Source organism: Harpegnathos saltator, unplaced genomic scaffold (assembly GCF_003227715.2).
Source record: "Harpegnathos saltator strain DR-91 unplaced genomic scaffold, Hsal_v8.6 scaffold812, whole genome shotgun sequence".
Lineage (NCBI taxonomy): Eukaryota > Metazoa > Arthropoda > Insecta > Hymenoptera > Formicidae > Harpegnathos > Harpegnathos saltator.
The window spans coordinates 21534-37500 of record NW_020230663.1 but is presented as its reverse complement, the minus strand read 5'-3'; the positions used below and the strand labels follow the sequence as shown (position 1 = coordinate 37500).

The 15967-nt window shown below is 40.1% G+C and overlaps 3 protein-coding genes across 14 annotated transcripts in view; 1 reads left to right on the top strand and 2 right to left on the bottom strand.

Annotated features, from left to right (window-relative positions):
• Window positions 1–3544, bottom strand: part of Cyp304a1 (Probable cytochrome P450 304a1) — a 6629-nt gene extending 3085 nt beyond the window's left edge. Inside the window, exons 1-5 of the mRNA XM_011148658.3 lie at window positions 3454–3544; window positions 2643–2894; window positions 721–893; window positions 352–621; window positions 1–140 (exon numbers count right to left, since the gene is read on the bottom strand). The exon at window positions 1–140 is cut by the window's left edge and continues 150 nt beyond it. Of these exons, the coding sequence (XP_011146960.2) occupies window positions 1–140; window positions 352–621; window positions 721–893; window positions 2643–2894; window positions 3454–3544 (926 nt within the window). The remainder of the gene's footprint in view (window positions 141–351; window positions 622–720; window positions 894–2642; window positions 2895–3453) is intronic.
• A 639-nt stretch (window positions 3545–4183) lies between these two features.
• Window positions 4184–8772, bottom strand: LOC105187694 (TELO2-interacting protein 2). 4 transcript variants are annotated; one of them, XM_011148662.3, is made up of 7 exons: window positions 8716–8772; window positions 7590–7728; window positions 6972–7524; window positions 6757–6885; window positions 6522–6683; window positions 6229–6435; window positions 4184–4642 (listed from the first exon to the last, which is right to left on the bottom strand). In XM_011148662.3, the coding sequence occupies exons 3-7, from the start codon at window positions 7506–7508 to the stop codon at window positions 4373–4375; spliced, it is 1305 nt and encodes a 434-aa protein (XP_011146964.1). In that variant the 5' UTR covers window positions 7509–7524; window positions 7590–7728; window positions 8716–8772; the 3' UTR covers window positions 4184–4372. The 4 variants fall into 4 exon arrangements, with proteins under 4 accessions (XP_011146964.1, XP_011146961.1, XP_011146963.1 ...); XM_011148659.3 differs by lacking the exon at window positions 8716–8772 and adding an exon at window positions 8086–8496; XM_011148661.3 differs by lacking the exon at window positions 8716–8772 and adding an exon at window positions 8317–8496.
• A 1731-nt stretch (window positions 8773–10503) lies between these two features.
• On the top strand, window positions 10504–14410 carry Abi (tyrosine kinase Abl). Of its 9 annotated transcripts, none has more exons than XM_011148655.3 (6): window positions 10548–10685; window positions 10777–10996; window positions 11218–11883; window positions 12372–12704; window positions 12891–13148; window positions 13440–14410. In XM_011148655.3, the coding sequence occupies exons 3-6, from the start codon at window positions 11268–11270 to the stop codon at window positions 13601–13603; spliced, it is 1371 nt and encodes a 456-aa protein (XP_011146957.1). In that variant the 5' UTR covers window positions 10548–10685; window positions 10777–10996; window positions 11218–11267; the 3' UTR covers window positions 13604–14410. The 9 variants fall into 9 exon arrangements, with proteins under 9 accessions (XP_019698979.1, XP_011146948.2, XP_011146957.1 ...); XM_011148654.3 differs by having other exon boundaries at window positions 11215–11883; XM_011148651.3 differs by having other exon boundaries at window positions 10777–11067.
• Window positions 14411–15967: the final 1557 nt, after the last annotated feature.

The following is a 15967-nucleotide window of genomic DNA, read 5'->3' as shown; positions in this document are numbered from 1 at the left end:
ATATCAGCTAGTAAAATGATTAGTTGCTCCTTTGAAAAAGTTTGCGTGTTATCGTCCTTATTCAATATGTCGAGATACCTGTCGATAAATCCTCTATCGACATTCTCACTGGGAATGACGTCTTGGGATTTCAGATATTCCTGACATACAAAGATGCAGAATTATTAACAAGTGCTTTTCATTCATTGAAGTGCGTATCTGATACAGTGCTTTTTTTCCTCCGTACAAGCTTGACCAAAGAGATCAGTTGTACGGATTGTTTGTCCTATATCTATACCTTTGTTACACTTGCCTAACTTTATCAATCATACCTGCAATACCACATTGATTGATTCGATTCGTATAATTTACCTGGATAATGTCTATCATTGCGTTATTTGCTTTCATCATATCTTTAAATCCAAACATATTTCCAAAATATCTTAAAACAGGTAAATGAAAAAGCGCACCGCCTGTTGAATCGAGCGATCTGTGAAATAACATAGCCATGCGACCAAACCGTCGTGGAATGTCGTGTTCACTTCTGTTAAATCTCTGACCAAACAACACATTCCATAAGGAACTGCATATTGTTGGATATAGAATGTCCGGAAAAAGTATCAAGTTGCCTTTTATTATTTTCTGCGGACAGTATGATCCATCAAATTCCATTGTCTATTTGTTTCCTTGCCAAGTTATTTCATATCAATCAGTATCATACTTGAATATCATAAAATATACCTCTTCTCCATCGTTGACAGCTCCATGTTTCAAGATATCGATAAGCTGAGATATCTCGTCCATGATCTGTTTCTCAATGCCGTCTTGTCGTCGCCCGAACCCGAAATCTCGTATATTGCGAAGAAAGAATCTCCTCTGCTCACGCCACAGCGTGTTGTCAGCGAAAGTTATACCTACAATTTTATTTTAGAGCTATTTTAGAGTTGATGGTAAATTGCAAGTAAAAAGTCCACCGCTGTCTATGTGTGATTCAACCATATTGACACAAGATTGAGATATTTTTTGAGAAAAGAAGAGATATCAAGTATATAAGCTACATATACAGGGTGTCCGGTAATTAGCTGCCAAACCGCGAGTGTGAAGGTGGATTGGGTTGAGCTGAAGAGAAAATAAGATACAATTTTGCAAGAATCGCAATAATTATCGAGTTACAAATGATGACAGAAATCTGACGAATGAGCGCGCGCCGAGATGGATGGATCGGAGGAGCGTCGTAGCCCCTCGGGCCATGGCGCGCGGCCCATCAACACTGTCGATCCAACAACACTGTTGGCGGCCTTACAAAATTGTATTTTACTTTTCTTTTCCAGCTTAGCCCAATATACCTTTACACACACACACACACACACACACACACACACACACACACACACACACACACACACACGCACGCACGCACGCACGCACGCACGCACGCACGCACGCACGCACGCACGCACGCACGCACGCACACGCACACGCACACGCACACGCACACGCACACGCACACGCACACGCACACGCACACGCACACGCACACGCACACGCACACGCACACGCACACGCACACGCACACGCACACGCACACGCACACGCACACGCACACGCACACGCACACGCACACGCACACGCACACGCACACGCACACGCACACGCACACGCACACGTATATATATACAGGATGAATCAAAAAGAAGGATACTCTCGAATATTTCGGAGGGATAACGTTTTTGAAAAAAATGTTATAACCGAAAGTTGTAGAGTTTCAAGAGGTCTATCTTATATTAACTTCATCAGTTTGACTCAGAGTTGCGTTTCCAAGGTCAAGTCAAGGTTAACTTAATTTTTTTGAACAGAAACTCTCATTTTTTATCACATCATCTTTTCCCACCAATTGATTCTGACAACTCTTGTCCAAAATATTCTTTTATCAGCCCAATACTTCTTGAGATATCAGAGGTAAAATTCGGTAACTTTTTCAATATCAAACTAACGATATCTCGCTAATTGTTTGTCGGAAGAAAAAGTGACACGAGACATTTTTACTCTATTTGGTCTCAAGAATATATATATACATATATATATATTTATTGTTACAATAGCGCCCTGACTCGTACTAATTTGATGATTTCGAAATTTCTAAAGGTTGATAAATAATTGATCGTTCGCGTGTGCACCGCGTTATATCGAATGACTCGCGTAGTATCAGATATATTATTCTCAAACGTTACGTAATAATATTGTATCCTAATAATCAATGATATTATATTTGTCATTACGCCCGTGATTATTTAAATGATTATACATTATTTTTAAAACCTGACAAAAATAATGCGCATGAATGTTATCATACGCGTCATCAATCAGCACATCGCTGCACCGAGCGCCCAACGTCAGCGTCTACGCGGTGCGCGTGCGAACGGTCAATTATGTCATGCGTCCTTGCCTATCTTCCCCCTACCCAGCCCGTAATGGATCAACTATTTGTCTCAGATCAGTAATTAAGCATCGGATAGCATCATGCGAGAGACGAAATAGTCTTGGGATTCGTTCAAGAATACGGTATATCAAGGACAAGAAATTGTTCCGGATCACCCTCTGTATATATAGATATGCAAGTCTCACATGTATTGTATAATATGGAACGAAACAAGTCTGATTACCTAATGTTTTTCCAAAAGATCGTGCTTTTATGACTGGCACTTCCGTAATTCGGCCGTCGAATTCATCTCTCTTGAGCACTTCCTTTATGCTGGCATAATCGTTAGCTATGACTACCCAAAAACTGCCCAGGTAGCAGCCGATGATTTTTGATTTCAATCTCTTTGTATAATATTCGACGGCCTTATATGGGAAGGAGTAGCTTCTCAACAATAATATCAGGTAAGATCCTGATATTGGAACTCTGATAATGCCTACGTGTTGAAACACATAATAATTGATTGTGTAACTGTCGCTTCTATTTCTTCTTATTAAAATGTTGTGTAACTATAACTGTTGTAATTCAGACAATATGAATCAAGTAGTTGAAAAATCTTTCCCGAATGGAATCATATTCACATTGCAGTACAGCACATGACAGAAATATCAAACAGAATAATAATATGTGCCTGAGAGTATGATGTAATAAAAATTTTTCAAATTTCTCTATACTCCTGACCAAAGTTGGTATTCAAGACAGGAGAAAATATAATGTTGTATGTATCCTTGTACACGTATGCTCGTGTATATAAAAAAATGAATGTATATAAAGTATCATAATTTTTAACATTATATATATATATTTTTTCTTTTGTTAAAAATTATGATATATGTATATATACATTAAATATATGTATATATATATATATAATATTTAGTTATAATATTCGTTATTGACTCCACAAGGCAAAGTTAAAAACGAATTTGAAATGAACGTGATGTCATAACGTACACGGAATTAGCCAAAACTATGTAAATTTTGCATCAACTTACTTGGAGGTGAATTAGGTGGCTTATGAAAAGTAAACTTGTAATATTTATACACCGATAGAAGTACGATCACTGCGATTAACAATGGAGTCATTCTTGTGCGTAAACAGAGTCAAACTGGTACTTTCGTAAAATTGTATCGAATTCTTTGGTTCAGGAAATATATACAAGCGCATGATGCCTATGTCTCGGCGATCATGCGCAGAAAGAAGCGGAGCATATTAGCTGCTAGATGAAGAAATATGTTTAATTAACATCTCTCTTAAAAGTTATCTGTTATTTACAGATAAATTTGAATTAAAAATGTCTGATGACATCAATATAGTTGATAATTATATTCTGATGTAACAGGGAGCTAATGGATATAATTATGCGTTATATCTCACTCTGTGTTATCATCCAACTACGATAGAAATATAAACGATATAAGTATAAACTTTAATCTATAAAATAAGAATCATTGTCAAGTGTGAGCTTAATAAATGACGACTAGTGGTTCCTTTGCCAATTGACACAAATTATTATTAAATAAATGGAAAAAAATTTACTCGCACTCTCAACAAAATGTTTCAATATATTCAAGGTGATTGAGATTTCAATCTGTCGCATTTCTTGAAATTCAGAGTCTTGGGTTAGTCGACAGGATTACAATGTACAATTATCTTTGTACACAATTTCAAGTTTCGCCAAGGACATTTGAAAGAAATGTTTTAACGAAAGAAACGTTTATTTTATAAATACAGATAATCATTTGTCGATAATCTTACATCACAAATAAGATATTTTGATACTATTGCGTTTCACTTTTCTATATGCGTTTATGAGTCAACATTAGAATAATACCTCTGCGTGTATGCGTTGATCGAACGCATATTACATTATATATACAATTTCGATAAACAATTATATACGATCTCACAAGTTACTCAAAATACGTGATATCGCCTCGGCATCCGAATGGCATAGTACAACTAAATATTGGACGTATTCGGTCGTCATTCAGGACCGCATGACCTACGTTTTGCGATCGATCATATAATAAACAGATACAATCTTGTAAATTCTGCATGATCTCCCGATCAAACACCGGTGTTTCCGTTAAATCGAAATGCAGCTTCAGAAATGCGGTGTAAAGGCTCACACAGTGTGCTGTTATTCGTAGATGAAACATTAGAAGGAAAGTCTTGGCGGTCTAAATAAGAGGATGAAATAAATGTCTCAATTGGCGTAAATTGTTTCATTATTGAAGTTATATATATATATATATATGTGCGTGTGTGTGTGTGTGTGTGTGTATGCGTATGTACAGTGGACCATTCAAGTTGATAATGCGAAATATCTCAAAAACTTGGTTAGAGAAGCGTTAGAGAAAGGAATGTTTTTGATAAAAGTTGTATGGTTTAAAAGGAGGCCGTATAATGGTGTTCTTGGTTTGATCTTGAAACGTGCATTGAAAAAATTACCAAGTATTCCTTAGATGTCTCAAAAAATACTAGGCAAATAAAACAATGTTTCAGACATGAAGTGGTTGAAACCAATTAGTAGAAAAAATATAATAAAAAATTGGAGTTTCCATTCGAAAAAATTAAGTTGACCTTCATACCTTCAGACCGCAGATACACGTTTCAAAGTCAAACTACAGGGCACCGTTGTACGTTCCCCTTTGATAAAACTTTTGTTAAAAAAATGATTTTTTTCTCTAACGCTTCGTCATCGAGATATCAACTCAAATGGTCCCGTATATACACGCACACGCACACGCACACGCACACGCCCACGCCCACGCCCACGCACTCGCACACGCACACGCACACGCACACGCACACGCACACGCACACGCACACGCACACGCACACGCACACGCACACGCACACGCACACGCACACGCACACGCACACGCACACGCACACGCACACGCACACGCACACGCACACGCACACGCACACGCACACGCACACGCACACGCACACGCACACGCACACGCACACGCACACGCACACGCACACGCACACGCACACGCACACGCACACGCACACGCACACGCACACGCACACGCACACGCACACGCACACGCACACGCACACGCACACGCACACGCACACGCACACGCACACGCACACGCACACGCACACGCACACGCACACGCACACGCACACGCACACGCACACGCACACGCACACGCACACACACACACACACACACACACACACACACACACACACACACACACACACACACACACACACACACACACACACACACACACACACACACACACACACACACACACACACACACCACACACACACACACACACACACACACACACACACACACACACACACACACACACACACACACACACACACACACACACACACACACACACACACCACACACACACACACACACACACACACACACACACACACACACACACACACACACACACACACACACACACACACACACACACACACACACACACACACACACACACACACACACACCACACACACACACACACACACACACACACACACACACACACACACACACACACACACACACACACACACACACACACACACACACACACACACACACACACACACACACACACACACACACACACACACACACACATTGCATGATGATGCTGCATTTTATTGATATTAAAAAAATATTAGGTAACGTCAAGGACGAGCCAATTCATGTCATTAACGAGCATAATTATGAGGATAATAATTAAGCATTTTCTTCAAATAAACAACTTACTTGTAATGTCGCCTTCAATGTTCTCAGATCAGTGTGATGTTCGCAATATTCGACGAGTATCCGAGCAAGCGATTCGCACCATTTGCCACAGCCTATGTTAGTGAGAAATTGAGGTAAACTGACCATGTATGCATGTCGTAGTTCGATATTCTGCTCGAACGTCATGTTGTCTATCAAATTAGAGAGAATTTCATCGCGTACTGTCCACTGCAAAGGTGGATAGAAAGTTACGATCTGATTTGAAATCTGATGTTGCGACTGTTATGAATCAAAATTCAGGATTAGAAATTCACCTCAAAGGCATCTGATCTGTCGTTCCAATATTCAATAGTAGGTATGATATTGGCTAAGCAAGTGTACAAAGGAATGATGTATTCAACTTGTTTTCGATAGGTCAAATGTTTCAAGGAGTGGTAAATTACCAGAGCATATCCGCTGTCTATTAGTCCTTTTTTCTGAAACATTTCAACGATCAAGTGCATCTGTGTACAAATGATAGATAACAAGCGGACCCTTATCGATAATTACCATATGAGAATGTTGTATAATCAGATGTAGACACTGTAGACCTATCGATATATTTTCGGGTACGTGATCATCCAGAAGGATCAGTGTGGTAGGTAGTACTTGGCTAATATAATTAAATAACATTGGTTTCTGTAAAAAGAGAAAACAGAATGGACACACGGAGTCAAACAAGATGGATTATAAAATCATATATTTAGGAAAAGTTGGAGACTCACTTCCACCAGATGCAACATCCATTTGAAACATGTAACAGCTGCTGGATAAGTCTTCCAAGTATCCTTCAATAATTTAGGTCTTAACATTACTAATAATTTATTAAAATTTTCATGCTCTGAGAAGAATGCGGTGATACTTTGGCAAGCCCATAATTCACAAAAGTTGGCGATTAATTCTTTGGAAATGTTGACACACTCGGCTGTATTCCAGATGTTTTTCTCAATGTGTTCACCAATAAGCAACAGTAAATTCATACCGAACATCTTTGCTAATGCTACATTATCGTCAATCAATAGTAAATGTTTTTCTCTGCAACTGTCAACGATATGTCGCAACATGAACCTGACATTACTCAAGTTCCTCTCTACAATCAGCCTGTACTCTCTAAAATCCTTTTCCTCGCATGGACGAGTCTCACCGATCATCTTCTGTGGTACATGACTCGTCTGGATCAGATCTATGCATGATTTCCAGTTGTGATCACTAAAATTGCCACTGATTCTCAACGTCTCCAATTCCTTCAGTAGGTCATCCATCTTTGCGTATCTGAGACTACAAATCAAACAAGATGATGTATTTTTGCTGTTCAGTTTTTCATCTCTTCCACCAAATCATACCTCAGACGATGATTATTCAAACCAATATCTTTCAGAATACATGACTCTGGTCCTGACTCAGATTCAGATGAGATGACTTTCGGTAGATGACTGTTCTCTCGACTGACTTTTGAACGAGCTAATCTATCAATCAATTAACCTGCAAATAATAATAACTATTGACCGTATATATATATAGCGAGGAATTCATTGTAACTTGGAGCCGTGAGTTTACAACGGTAATACGACCGGTGATTTCAGTACCAAGTGCATCTATTTCTACGATTCCGCGACTTACAGCAAGCAGTCAGCTGTATCGCGATAGCGTAGATCAGAACGTATCTTATCAAAGAAATTGGAATAACTGTAGCTACAAGTCGCAACAGAAACACCATGGAGCTTGATCAGTCGGAGAATCTCATCGAAATGACGTCACAATTTCGATCGTTCCCGTAATCTTATGTATCGATGTGTCCCAAACGATTACGGACTATCAGTGTGAGAAAATTGTGCATACCGAAATCACACACAGGCCGAATCATCGATGGTGATTGAGCGCGTCGGTGACGGCGACTATGGTATGCACGGTGTATGTACCTACATACACACGTGTCAACGCGATGAAGCGACGCGATCGCTACCGCGAGGAATCAGATTACGATTGAACTTTATGCAAGGGATGCGACAGAGGATTCCGTATCCTTGATAAAATAGTTATATACATAGTAATGCACAGCAGCGCTCGTACCGGCCAAAAATATGGTATATCAACAATGTAATCGTCGTGAATACTAGTCTGTAACTTGCACGATATATCGTATAATCAGCATAATCTTGCGACGTTGCGGTCGATACGTCGCTGCACCTGATACATCCAGTGACGTGGTCAGGGCTTTCGGATCCTTGTTCAAGGTTGACAAGGAAAGGAAAATAGCGAGAGAAAAGAGGTTGAGTTTCGCGACGTTAGTAACATGTACCTGAGTGAAAAACGACACACAACAGAGAGAGAGAGAGAGAGAGAGAGAGAGAGAGAGAGAGACAATCGTGAGACTTTTTTTCTAGTGCGCATCAGTGAAGAGTTGACATTTCCTAATGTTTTGAAATTAGAAAATTTGGTAATTGCAAAAGAATACGGGCTACTTCTCACCAATTTCGCAGGAAACTTTGCACAATTGTCTATCATGGTGCGTAAAACGTGATTTTGAAAGAAAAAAGTGACGCTCTTTGATGGATCAAAAGTTGTAAAAATCTGAAAAATGACACGCATAAGGTTAAGAAATCTCTCATGCCGATAATATAGGTTCCGTTTCGATATTCACTGCCAGTACTGATGATGTATAGTATACGTGACACAAACTATGTATCATCAGTATTTGGCAGTGAATTGGCGTAACGCAGCCATAGGATTTGTTTCTTGAGCGGCACACGGTGCTGGTTTTCGTGCTGGATTGCTTGCTGGATGAAAATACTGCGTTTTGATTGGTGCATTTCCATCCATCTTCGGAAATGTACCAATCAAAACGCAGTATTTTCATCCAGCAAGCAATCCAGCACAAAAACAAGCATCGTGTGTCGCTGGCTTTATACTTTCCGACCAAAAAGGAACGATCCAAACGTCTCTGTATTACCGGCATGACAGATTTCCTAACCTCGTGCATATCATTTTTTATCATTTTGTAACTTTCGGGCCCAACTTGCTTCAGACTCCGTTTGAAGCAAGTTGTGGAACTGGACCTCGACCCCTCAGAGAGCGACATTTTTTTTCCCTTTCAAAATTAGCGAGATATCGTGAGTTTGATATTGAAAAAGTCAAAAGGTTTCCTCAGATACGTAACAAAATATAAGGCTGATAAAAAAGATGTTTCAGACACGAGCTGTCTGATTTAATTGGTAGAAAGAGACGGTGTAATAAAAGATCGGGATTTCCATCTGAGAAAAGTAACGATCAGTGAATATCTCGAAAGTGGTGCCATTTGTGAACAAAATAGTAGTTGTTTCATGTCTCCCTTGAAATTATCATGCAACTTTTGTCCGAAATATTTTTGCTGATGATGCTTCGTTGAAGAATTATCGAGGCGCGTTTTTTAAAATGGGATACCCTGTATATGTGTATTGTACTGTGTCAGTGGCCGCGTTCAGTAGAACTGAGTGATCAGAGAGCGCTTAGTGATTATTGTCTGTGATTGGAGCATTCTTTTAGATTCTTCATAGACCCAGAAGTATCAACCAATCAGGAGCGAGATTCAGTGGAGAATCTAGGGGTGCGTTCCGTTTCACGCATATGCGCGCATTTTTTATAGTATACGTAACATAAACTATAGATAAATGCGCGCATATGCGTGAAACGGAACGCACCCTAATAATGTTGTCCAACTGTTGAGTCTGCTGAATGCAGCCAATATCAGCGTTGATAGCGCGTTAATAGCGTCTGCCTGAATGCACCCTGGTTCAGCAGTGGAGTTGAAAAGAACAGACCAAGGCTGCGTTCCGAAATCAACCGCCAGTACTTTGGACACATGAGGCCTGTTCGTTTTGTCTGCACTGCTGAACTGGTGTAATAAGTTAAAGTGAGACAAACGTAGGTTTTCTCACTCTAAAGCCAGCGACACACGGTGCTTGTTTTCGTGCTGGATTGCTTGCTGGATGAAAATACTGCGTTCTGATTGGTACATTTCCGAAGATGGATGGAAATGCACCAATCAGAATGCAATATTTTCATCCAGCAAGCAATCCAGCACGAAAACAAGCACCGTGTGCCGCTGGCTTAACTTGTTGCACCAGTTCAGCAGTGCAGACAAAACGAACAGGCCTATGGTTTGTGTCACGTGGTCTGTTCTTTGTAGCCGCACTGCTAAACTGGTTTACTGAAGCTAGAGTGAGAAAACCTATATTTGTCTCACTTAAACTTATCGCACCAGTTCAACGGTACAACTAGAAAGAACAACAGAACAACGTATACCCTATAGAATTTCAGTGCAGACAGTGAATATCGGAACGCAGCCCAAATATTCATGCGATACAGCTTTGTCGCGCGTGCGCATCAACATTGCGTCATATCCCGTGTCAACGTTCCTTTTGTATCATCGATTTTTTCACATGTTAATTTCGGAAGCTCCGGTAATTATGAATTAATGAGGCTGTAGTAGCTGGTAGTTGCGACAATGGCAGAGTACCGTTAGTTGATTTTCTATTATGTTTCTTTATCTAGTTGTTGTTCGTCATTCGTGTCGTCTTGCCGTCGTGTTGTGTCAATTATGATTGTAAGCAGAAACATCTCCGGTGGTGTCCATCTTGGTTCCCGTGTCCCTTCCTGACGACGCCCCTACAATGTCATAATCTAATTTTTCGCTCAGATTATTTCCTCCGTTTAGCGAAGAGAGACGCGAGAGCACCAATTGTCGGAAATTAACACGACGTTCAGCGCACGGGTATGAGCAATCGAAACGATTAGTTGTATAAGGATGGATCAATCGCATCATTCAATCGGACGCATTATTAAGTACGCGCGAATACCGTTATCTCTGATTGATATTTTATTTCTGTAATTGTGCGCGCTTCATAGATGAGTATCGCGACTGAGAGTCATCACAGTCTCGGATATTATCGCAACAGTGTACAGTGTAGACATGTCTTTTTCTCTTACAAGAAGGATCTAGTTCCTACTGCGTGACAACAGGAGTTGGCAGTGATTCCGAAGTTATGGCAGAATTAGCGGCTCTTTTACGACATGAAATTCCAGAGGGAAGAAATAATTTGGCCGACAGCCATACAAACTTGGAGAGAGTGGCGGAATACTGCGAAGCAAACTACTTCCAGGCAGAGAACAAAAGGATCGCACTGGAGGAAACAAAAAATTATACTACTCAGTCCTTGGCCAGCGTCGCGTATCAGATAAATACTCTGGCTTATAATTTCCTCCAGTTGCTGGACTTGCAAACGTCCCAACTTGCTGAAATGGAGAGTCAGATGAATCATATCGCTCAAACTGTTATGATACATAAGGAAAAGGTCGCTAGAAGGGAAATTGGTGTATTGACAGCCAATAAAGTGGCAACTCGTCAGTACAAGATCATTGCACCTGCGAATCCAGAGAAACCAATCAAATATGTTAGAAAGAGCATCGATTATACAATTTTGGATGATATCGGACATGGAGTACGTAGCTGCGGTACACCTCGAAGCAAACAACGCGGAGGTAGTCAAGGCAGCGTTCAAAGTTTGGGTGCTACTTCCACAGGCTCGGGATTACAGGCTGCTATGGTAGGACCTGCTCCTACCACCAAACCACCTACACCACCTCAGACGGTGAGAACAGGTAAGAATTATACAGATGTATACGCACACGGAATACATGCAGGATGTCAGATACTCGCGGGTGTGCAAAGTATCAGTACTGATTTCTCATCTGGAATATCCGTAAGATTCACCGATGGATATTAACGACGATACTATCAATTTTTTGACATCCTGTATGTACAGGGTGTCCTAGGAACACCCTGGGACACCCCGAGTTGACGCTAAGAAACTTCAGAGTGCTACACAAACTTGTAAAGGTGTACTTTTTCAGTTGCGGTTATAAAAAATTAAAAATCATTTCGCTAATGCAAAGGTATTTACAGCTTCTCTCGCTTGCATGAGCATACTCGTTCTTCAATTATGTATCTCTCTGTTATTTCAGCTTTTTCTGAATGTTTTCTACCTTCTGTCCACGTGTTGTACCATTCGATGTTTCAATCTGTCTCTCATCTGGAGATGGAGGAGGTGCGCTACTGTGAATAATATCGCTTGATTCTCTGTGCATAGGAACGTTGAGTAAAGGATCGCGCGAATATAGGACTCCACCAGCGGTAGCTCCACCCCAAGTTCCTAGTCATTACGCGCCTAATTACCCGCTCGGCCATCCCCGACGAGATCGCGGCCCAGGATACAGCACACTACCGTTGCATGCTCACAACACGTCCCACACAACAGCTCATAACGCTAATCATAACGCGCACACTAGTACCATTGGTCAACATGCCACTATGCCGCAAGTGGGAACGGTGCATCCTCTGCAGAGTCACCCGCAGACGCCACCACCGGCACCGCCTAGCGTTACAGCTGGATACGTACAGGAGCAGCATAACAGTATGCCTCGTAAGTGATAAATATGATGTGATATGATGATATTTTGTAATTTTAAAAACAAATTTTTGCTGCGCGATACATAATAAAAATATACAAGAAGTATAAGAAGCGTTCTCTCTCTTTTTTTTTTGTTTTTGTCGTTTTTCTTCACAACGATATCGCTATTGAATGTTGATGTATATTACCACATCACAGCACCTCCTTCACCTTTGGTCGGACTAAGCGGCGATATGGCGGAATATAGCGGACATCACACTTTACCACATAGATTATCACATCAAATGAATCGTAGCAGTGGTGCGAGTAGTCCTCCTTTGCCGCCACCACCGCCTCCGGAGCAGGAGGAACATCCGCAATTCGGCAGACCAACACCGTCCACTGGTGCTATAATGCCAATTGTACCGGATGAAGAAGATTTGCCTGGTTGGGTGCCAAAGAATTACATCGAAAAGGGTAAAATTGCGGATTTGTTCCAACATCGGCTTTTGCGCGACAGGCCACTTGTTACAATTGACCACGGCTCGCCGTCGTCATATTGGATAATGATGATGTCAGCTGAGAAATAGTATATAGTAAGCATTTTGTGAGCATATGTTTTCTCGTTTCTGACATCATCGATCAAAAGTTCTGTGGCGAGTGCTTGAAACGTATTAATAATAATTATGGTAATTATAGTATTTATAGTAATTATAATAATTTGTATATAAGTAACAACATACATACATATATATATCATCATTACAGTGGTAGCCATCTACGACTATTATGCAGATAAGGAGGACGAATTAAGTTTTCAAGAGAGTTCTGTAATCTATGTGCTGAAGAAAAACGACGACGGATGGTGGGAGGGAGTGATGGATGGAATAACTGGATTATTCCCAGGCAATTATGTCGAACCATGCGTATAACTACTCGCAACAATTGGTTGTATCATGATAATAACGACAAGAATATAATCGAAAGACTGCAATTTTTCAATGCATCAACCGAACATATACATATATACATGCATCACACCACACAAGCCACTCTTATATCTTTGATCGCAATCAACAGTTATTTCTCATCTCATTCTTCCTCTTTTGAAAAGAGTATTGGAATATCCTACGCCTACGATGATATGACCGTTTGAGGCTTATCGAGTACGTTTATTTGAAACACAAATCTTATTTTACATTATAATTTATTAATAATTATAAAGAAGGAATTTATATATACATTAGATAAGTATTATCTGTGCTGTAACAGTATGTGCAGTATATAAGTCTTGTAGTACTCTGAATATTTGGGTTATCAGCTATTATCCTCATGTGATGCACTTATCCATGCTGAATTCGAAGCGTTGTGAATTTTTCTTTGTAGATTATAACTTGAAATTATTCACGGGTTATCTAGTCCTCGATGATGATATCAACCACGCTTATAGTCGTGCGAAATGTTGAGATATCAGTCGACAACTATACTGATTGTATGACGTTACACTATGAAAAAAATAACATCCAGTTACAACAACAAAGATTACAGACATTAAGCGAGTTTTGAATCAAACTAAAGAAATTAAATTTTTATATTAACGCGCGTAAAAAATGTATTTTTATGCATCATAGTATCAGTAGATCATGACTCGCGCATAAGTAGCGGAACTCCAATTATAAGTACATATATTATGTGTGTTGATCTACGTATGTATTGCAATAGATGTCTTTTATCTGTAATTCTGTCAGCGTTATTTGTGACATCACTTAATTTAATTTATCGTTGTGATATAACTGAGAATACAGATTTGATCTATCTTGAGGTTGGTTCGAAACATATTTTGAGATGAGATGTTTGCACAATATACTGTTGAACGATACAACAGCCTCGAATTGTCAGTAAGAAATATGTCGATTATATGGAAATTCTTTGATTAGTCCATAAACTATATCATATCGAATAATATTAGTCGGTTACAAATTCAGATTGCGTCCTATTTTATTAATAAACCGCGAACGTTGAGAGAAACAATCCACGTTATTGAAAAATGCTCGTCATCTTTCAGACTAATATTTATCGAAATCAATCTCTTTGACATTTAGAAGTGAAGATATCGACGCAACTATCGATCGAACGATACCTAGTATCAAATTCAGAGATGGCTGGAAGGAAAGGGATTAGAGTTTGATACACAAAAAACGAAAATGAAGAGATTCAGGTGTGGAGGGGGAAGGAGGAGAAAGAAGGAATGAAGGTGGAAGGGAAAGCATTTTGAAGAAGTTTAGGAATATAGGTATCTGGGTTATGTAATACAGAGTAATAGGGGGCAGAGGCACAAGTAAGGCCCCTTGCACAATGCCAGGCAACAAGCAATAAGAATAAAAATAGAGCAATCATAATCGACTATGACAAGAATAATCTATTGTGATTGGTCTATTTTTTATGTTATTGCTTGTTGCCTGGCATTGTGCAAGGGGCTTATGAGATAAGAACAGGAAAGGGGCGGTGGCAATGAGGGTGGTATGGGGAATAGCAAAGAGGGTGTGGGGTTGGAATTGCAGAAGGTTATGGGCAAGAGCACAGGCTTTTGCATAACACATAATACATAACGCATAAGAGAATAAATAAAATTAGTTTTCTTCATTTCCCTTCTGAGGACAGAAATGAGGAACTCTGATTGGTTGATTCTCTTACGCGTTGTGTATTATGTGTTATGCACAAGTCTGTGTTCTGGCCCTATGGCTATACAATAAGCTAGTGTGGACGGTGATGGTGACGAAGAAATGAACGATAGATGCCAGCACCAGCCAGTTCCGAGCGGAGCCACCGATACCGAATTCTTACGGCACAGGCTCATCCACCAAGGAGGGGACTGTGAAAAATAGTCACCGGAGAATAGAATAGAACAGACAAGAGAATTGAGAAGAGTGTATAATTGAGAATAGAATATAATCTAGAATAAAGATAGCGTGTAGAAATAGTCGAGTCGGAGATTAAGTCGATTGTGAGTACATTATTGTACACTCGCGAGCATAAAGGTTTGTGACCGTTTTTTTGCAACTTTCGGAACGCATCCCGGCTCGAGAAGAATGAGAGTCACTGCTCCGCCTGTGGAGCACGCCTGCGCAGTGACTCACGACGAAAGGCGAGAAATGAAATATACGCGGAGGGACATATCATACAATGAAAGGGAAATAAATGGTAATGGATAATATTGAAGTTGATATCACGTAAAGGAGAATGAAGGAGCTGTGTTCCTTTGTCACGTAGGAAATAACAAAAGTGGTAATAAATAG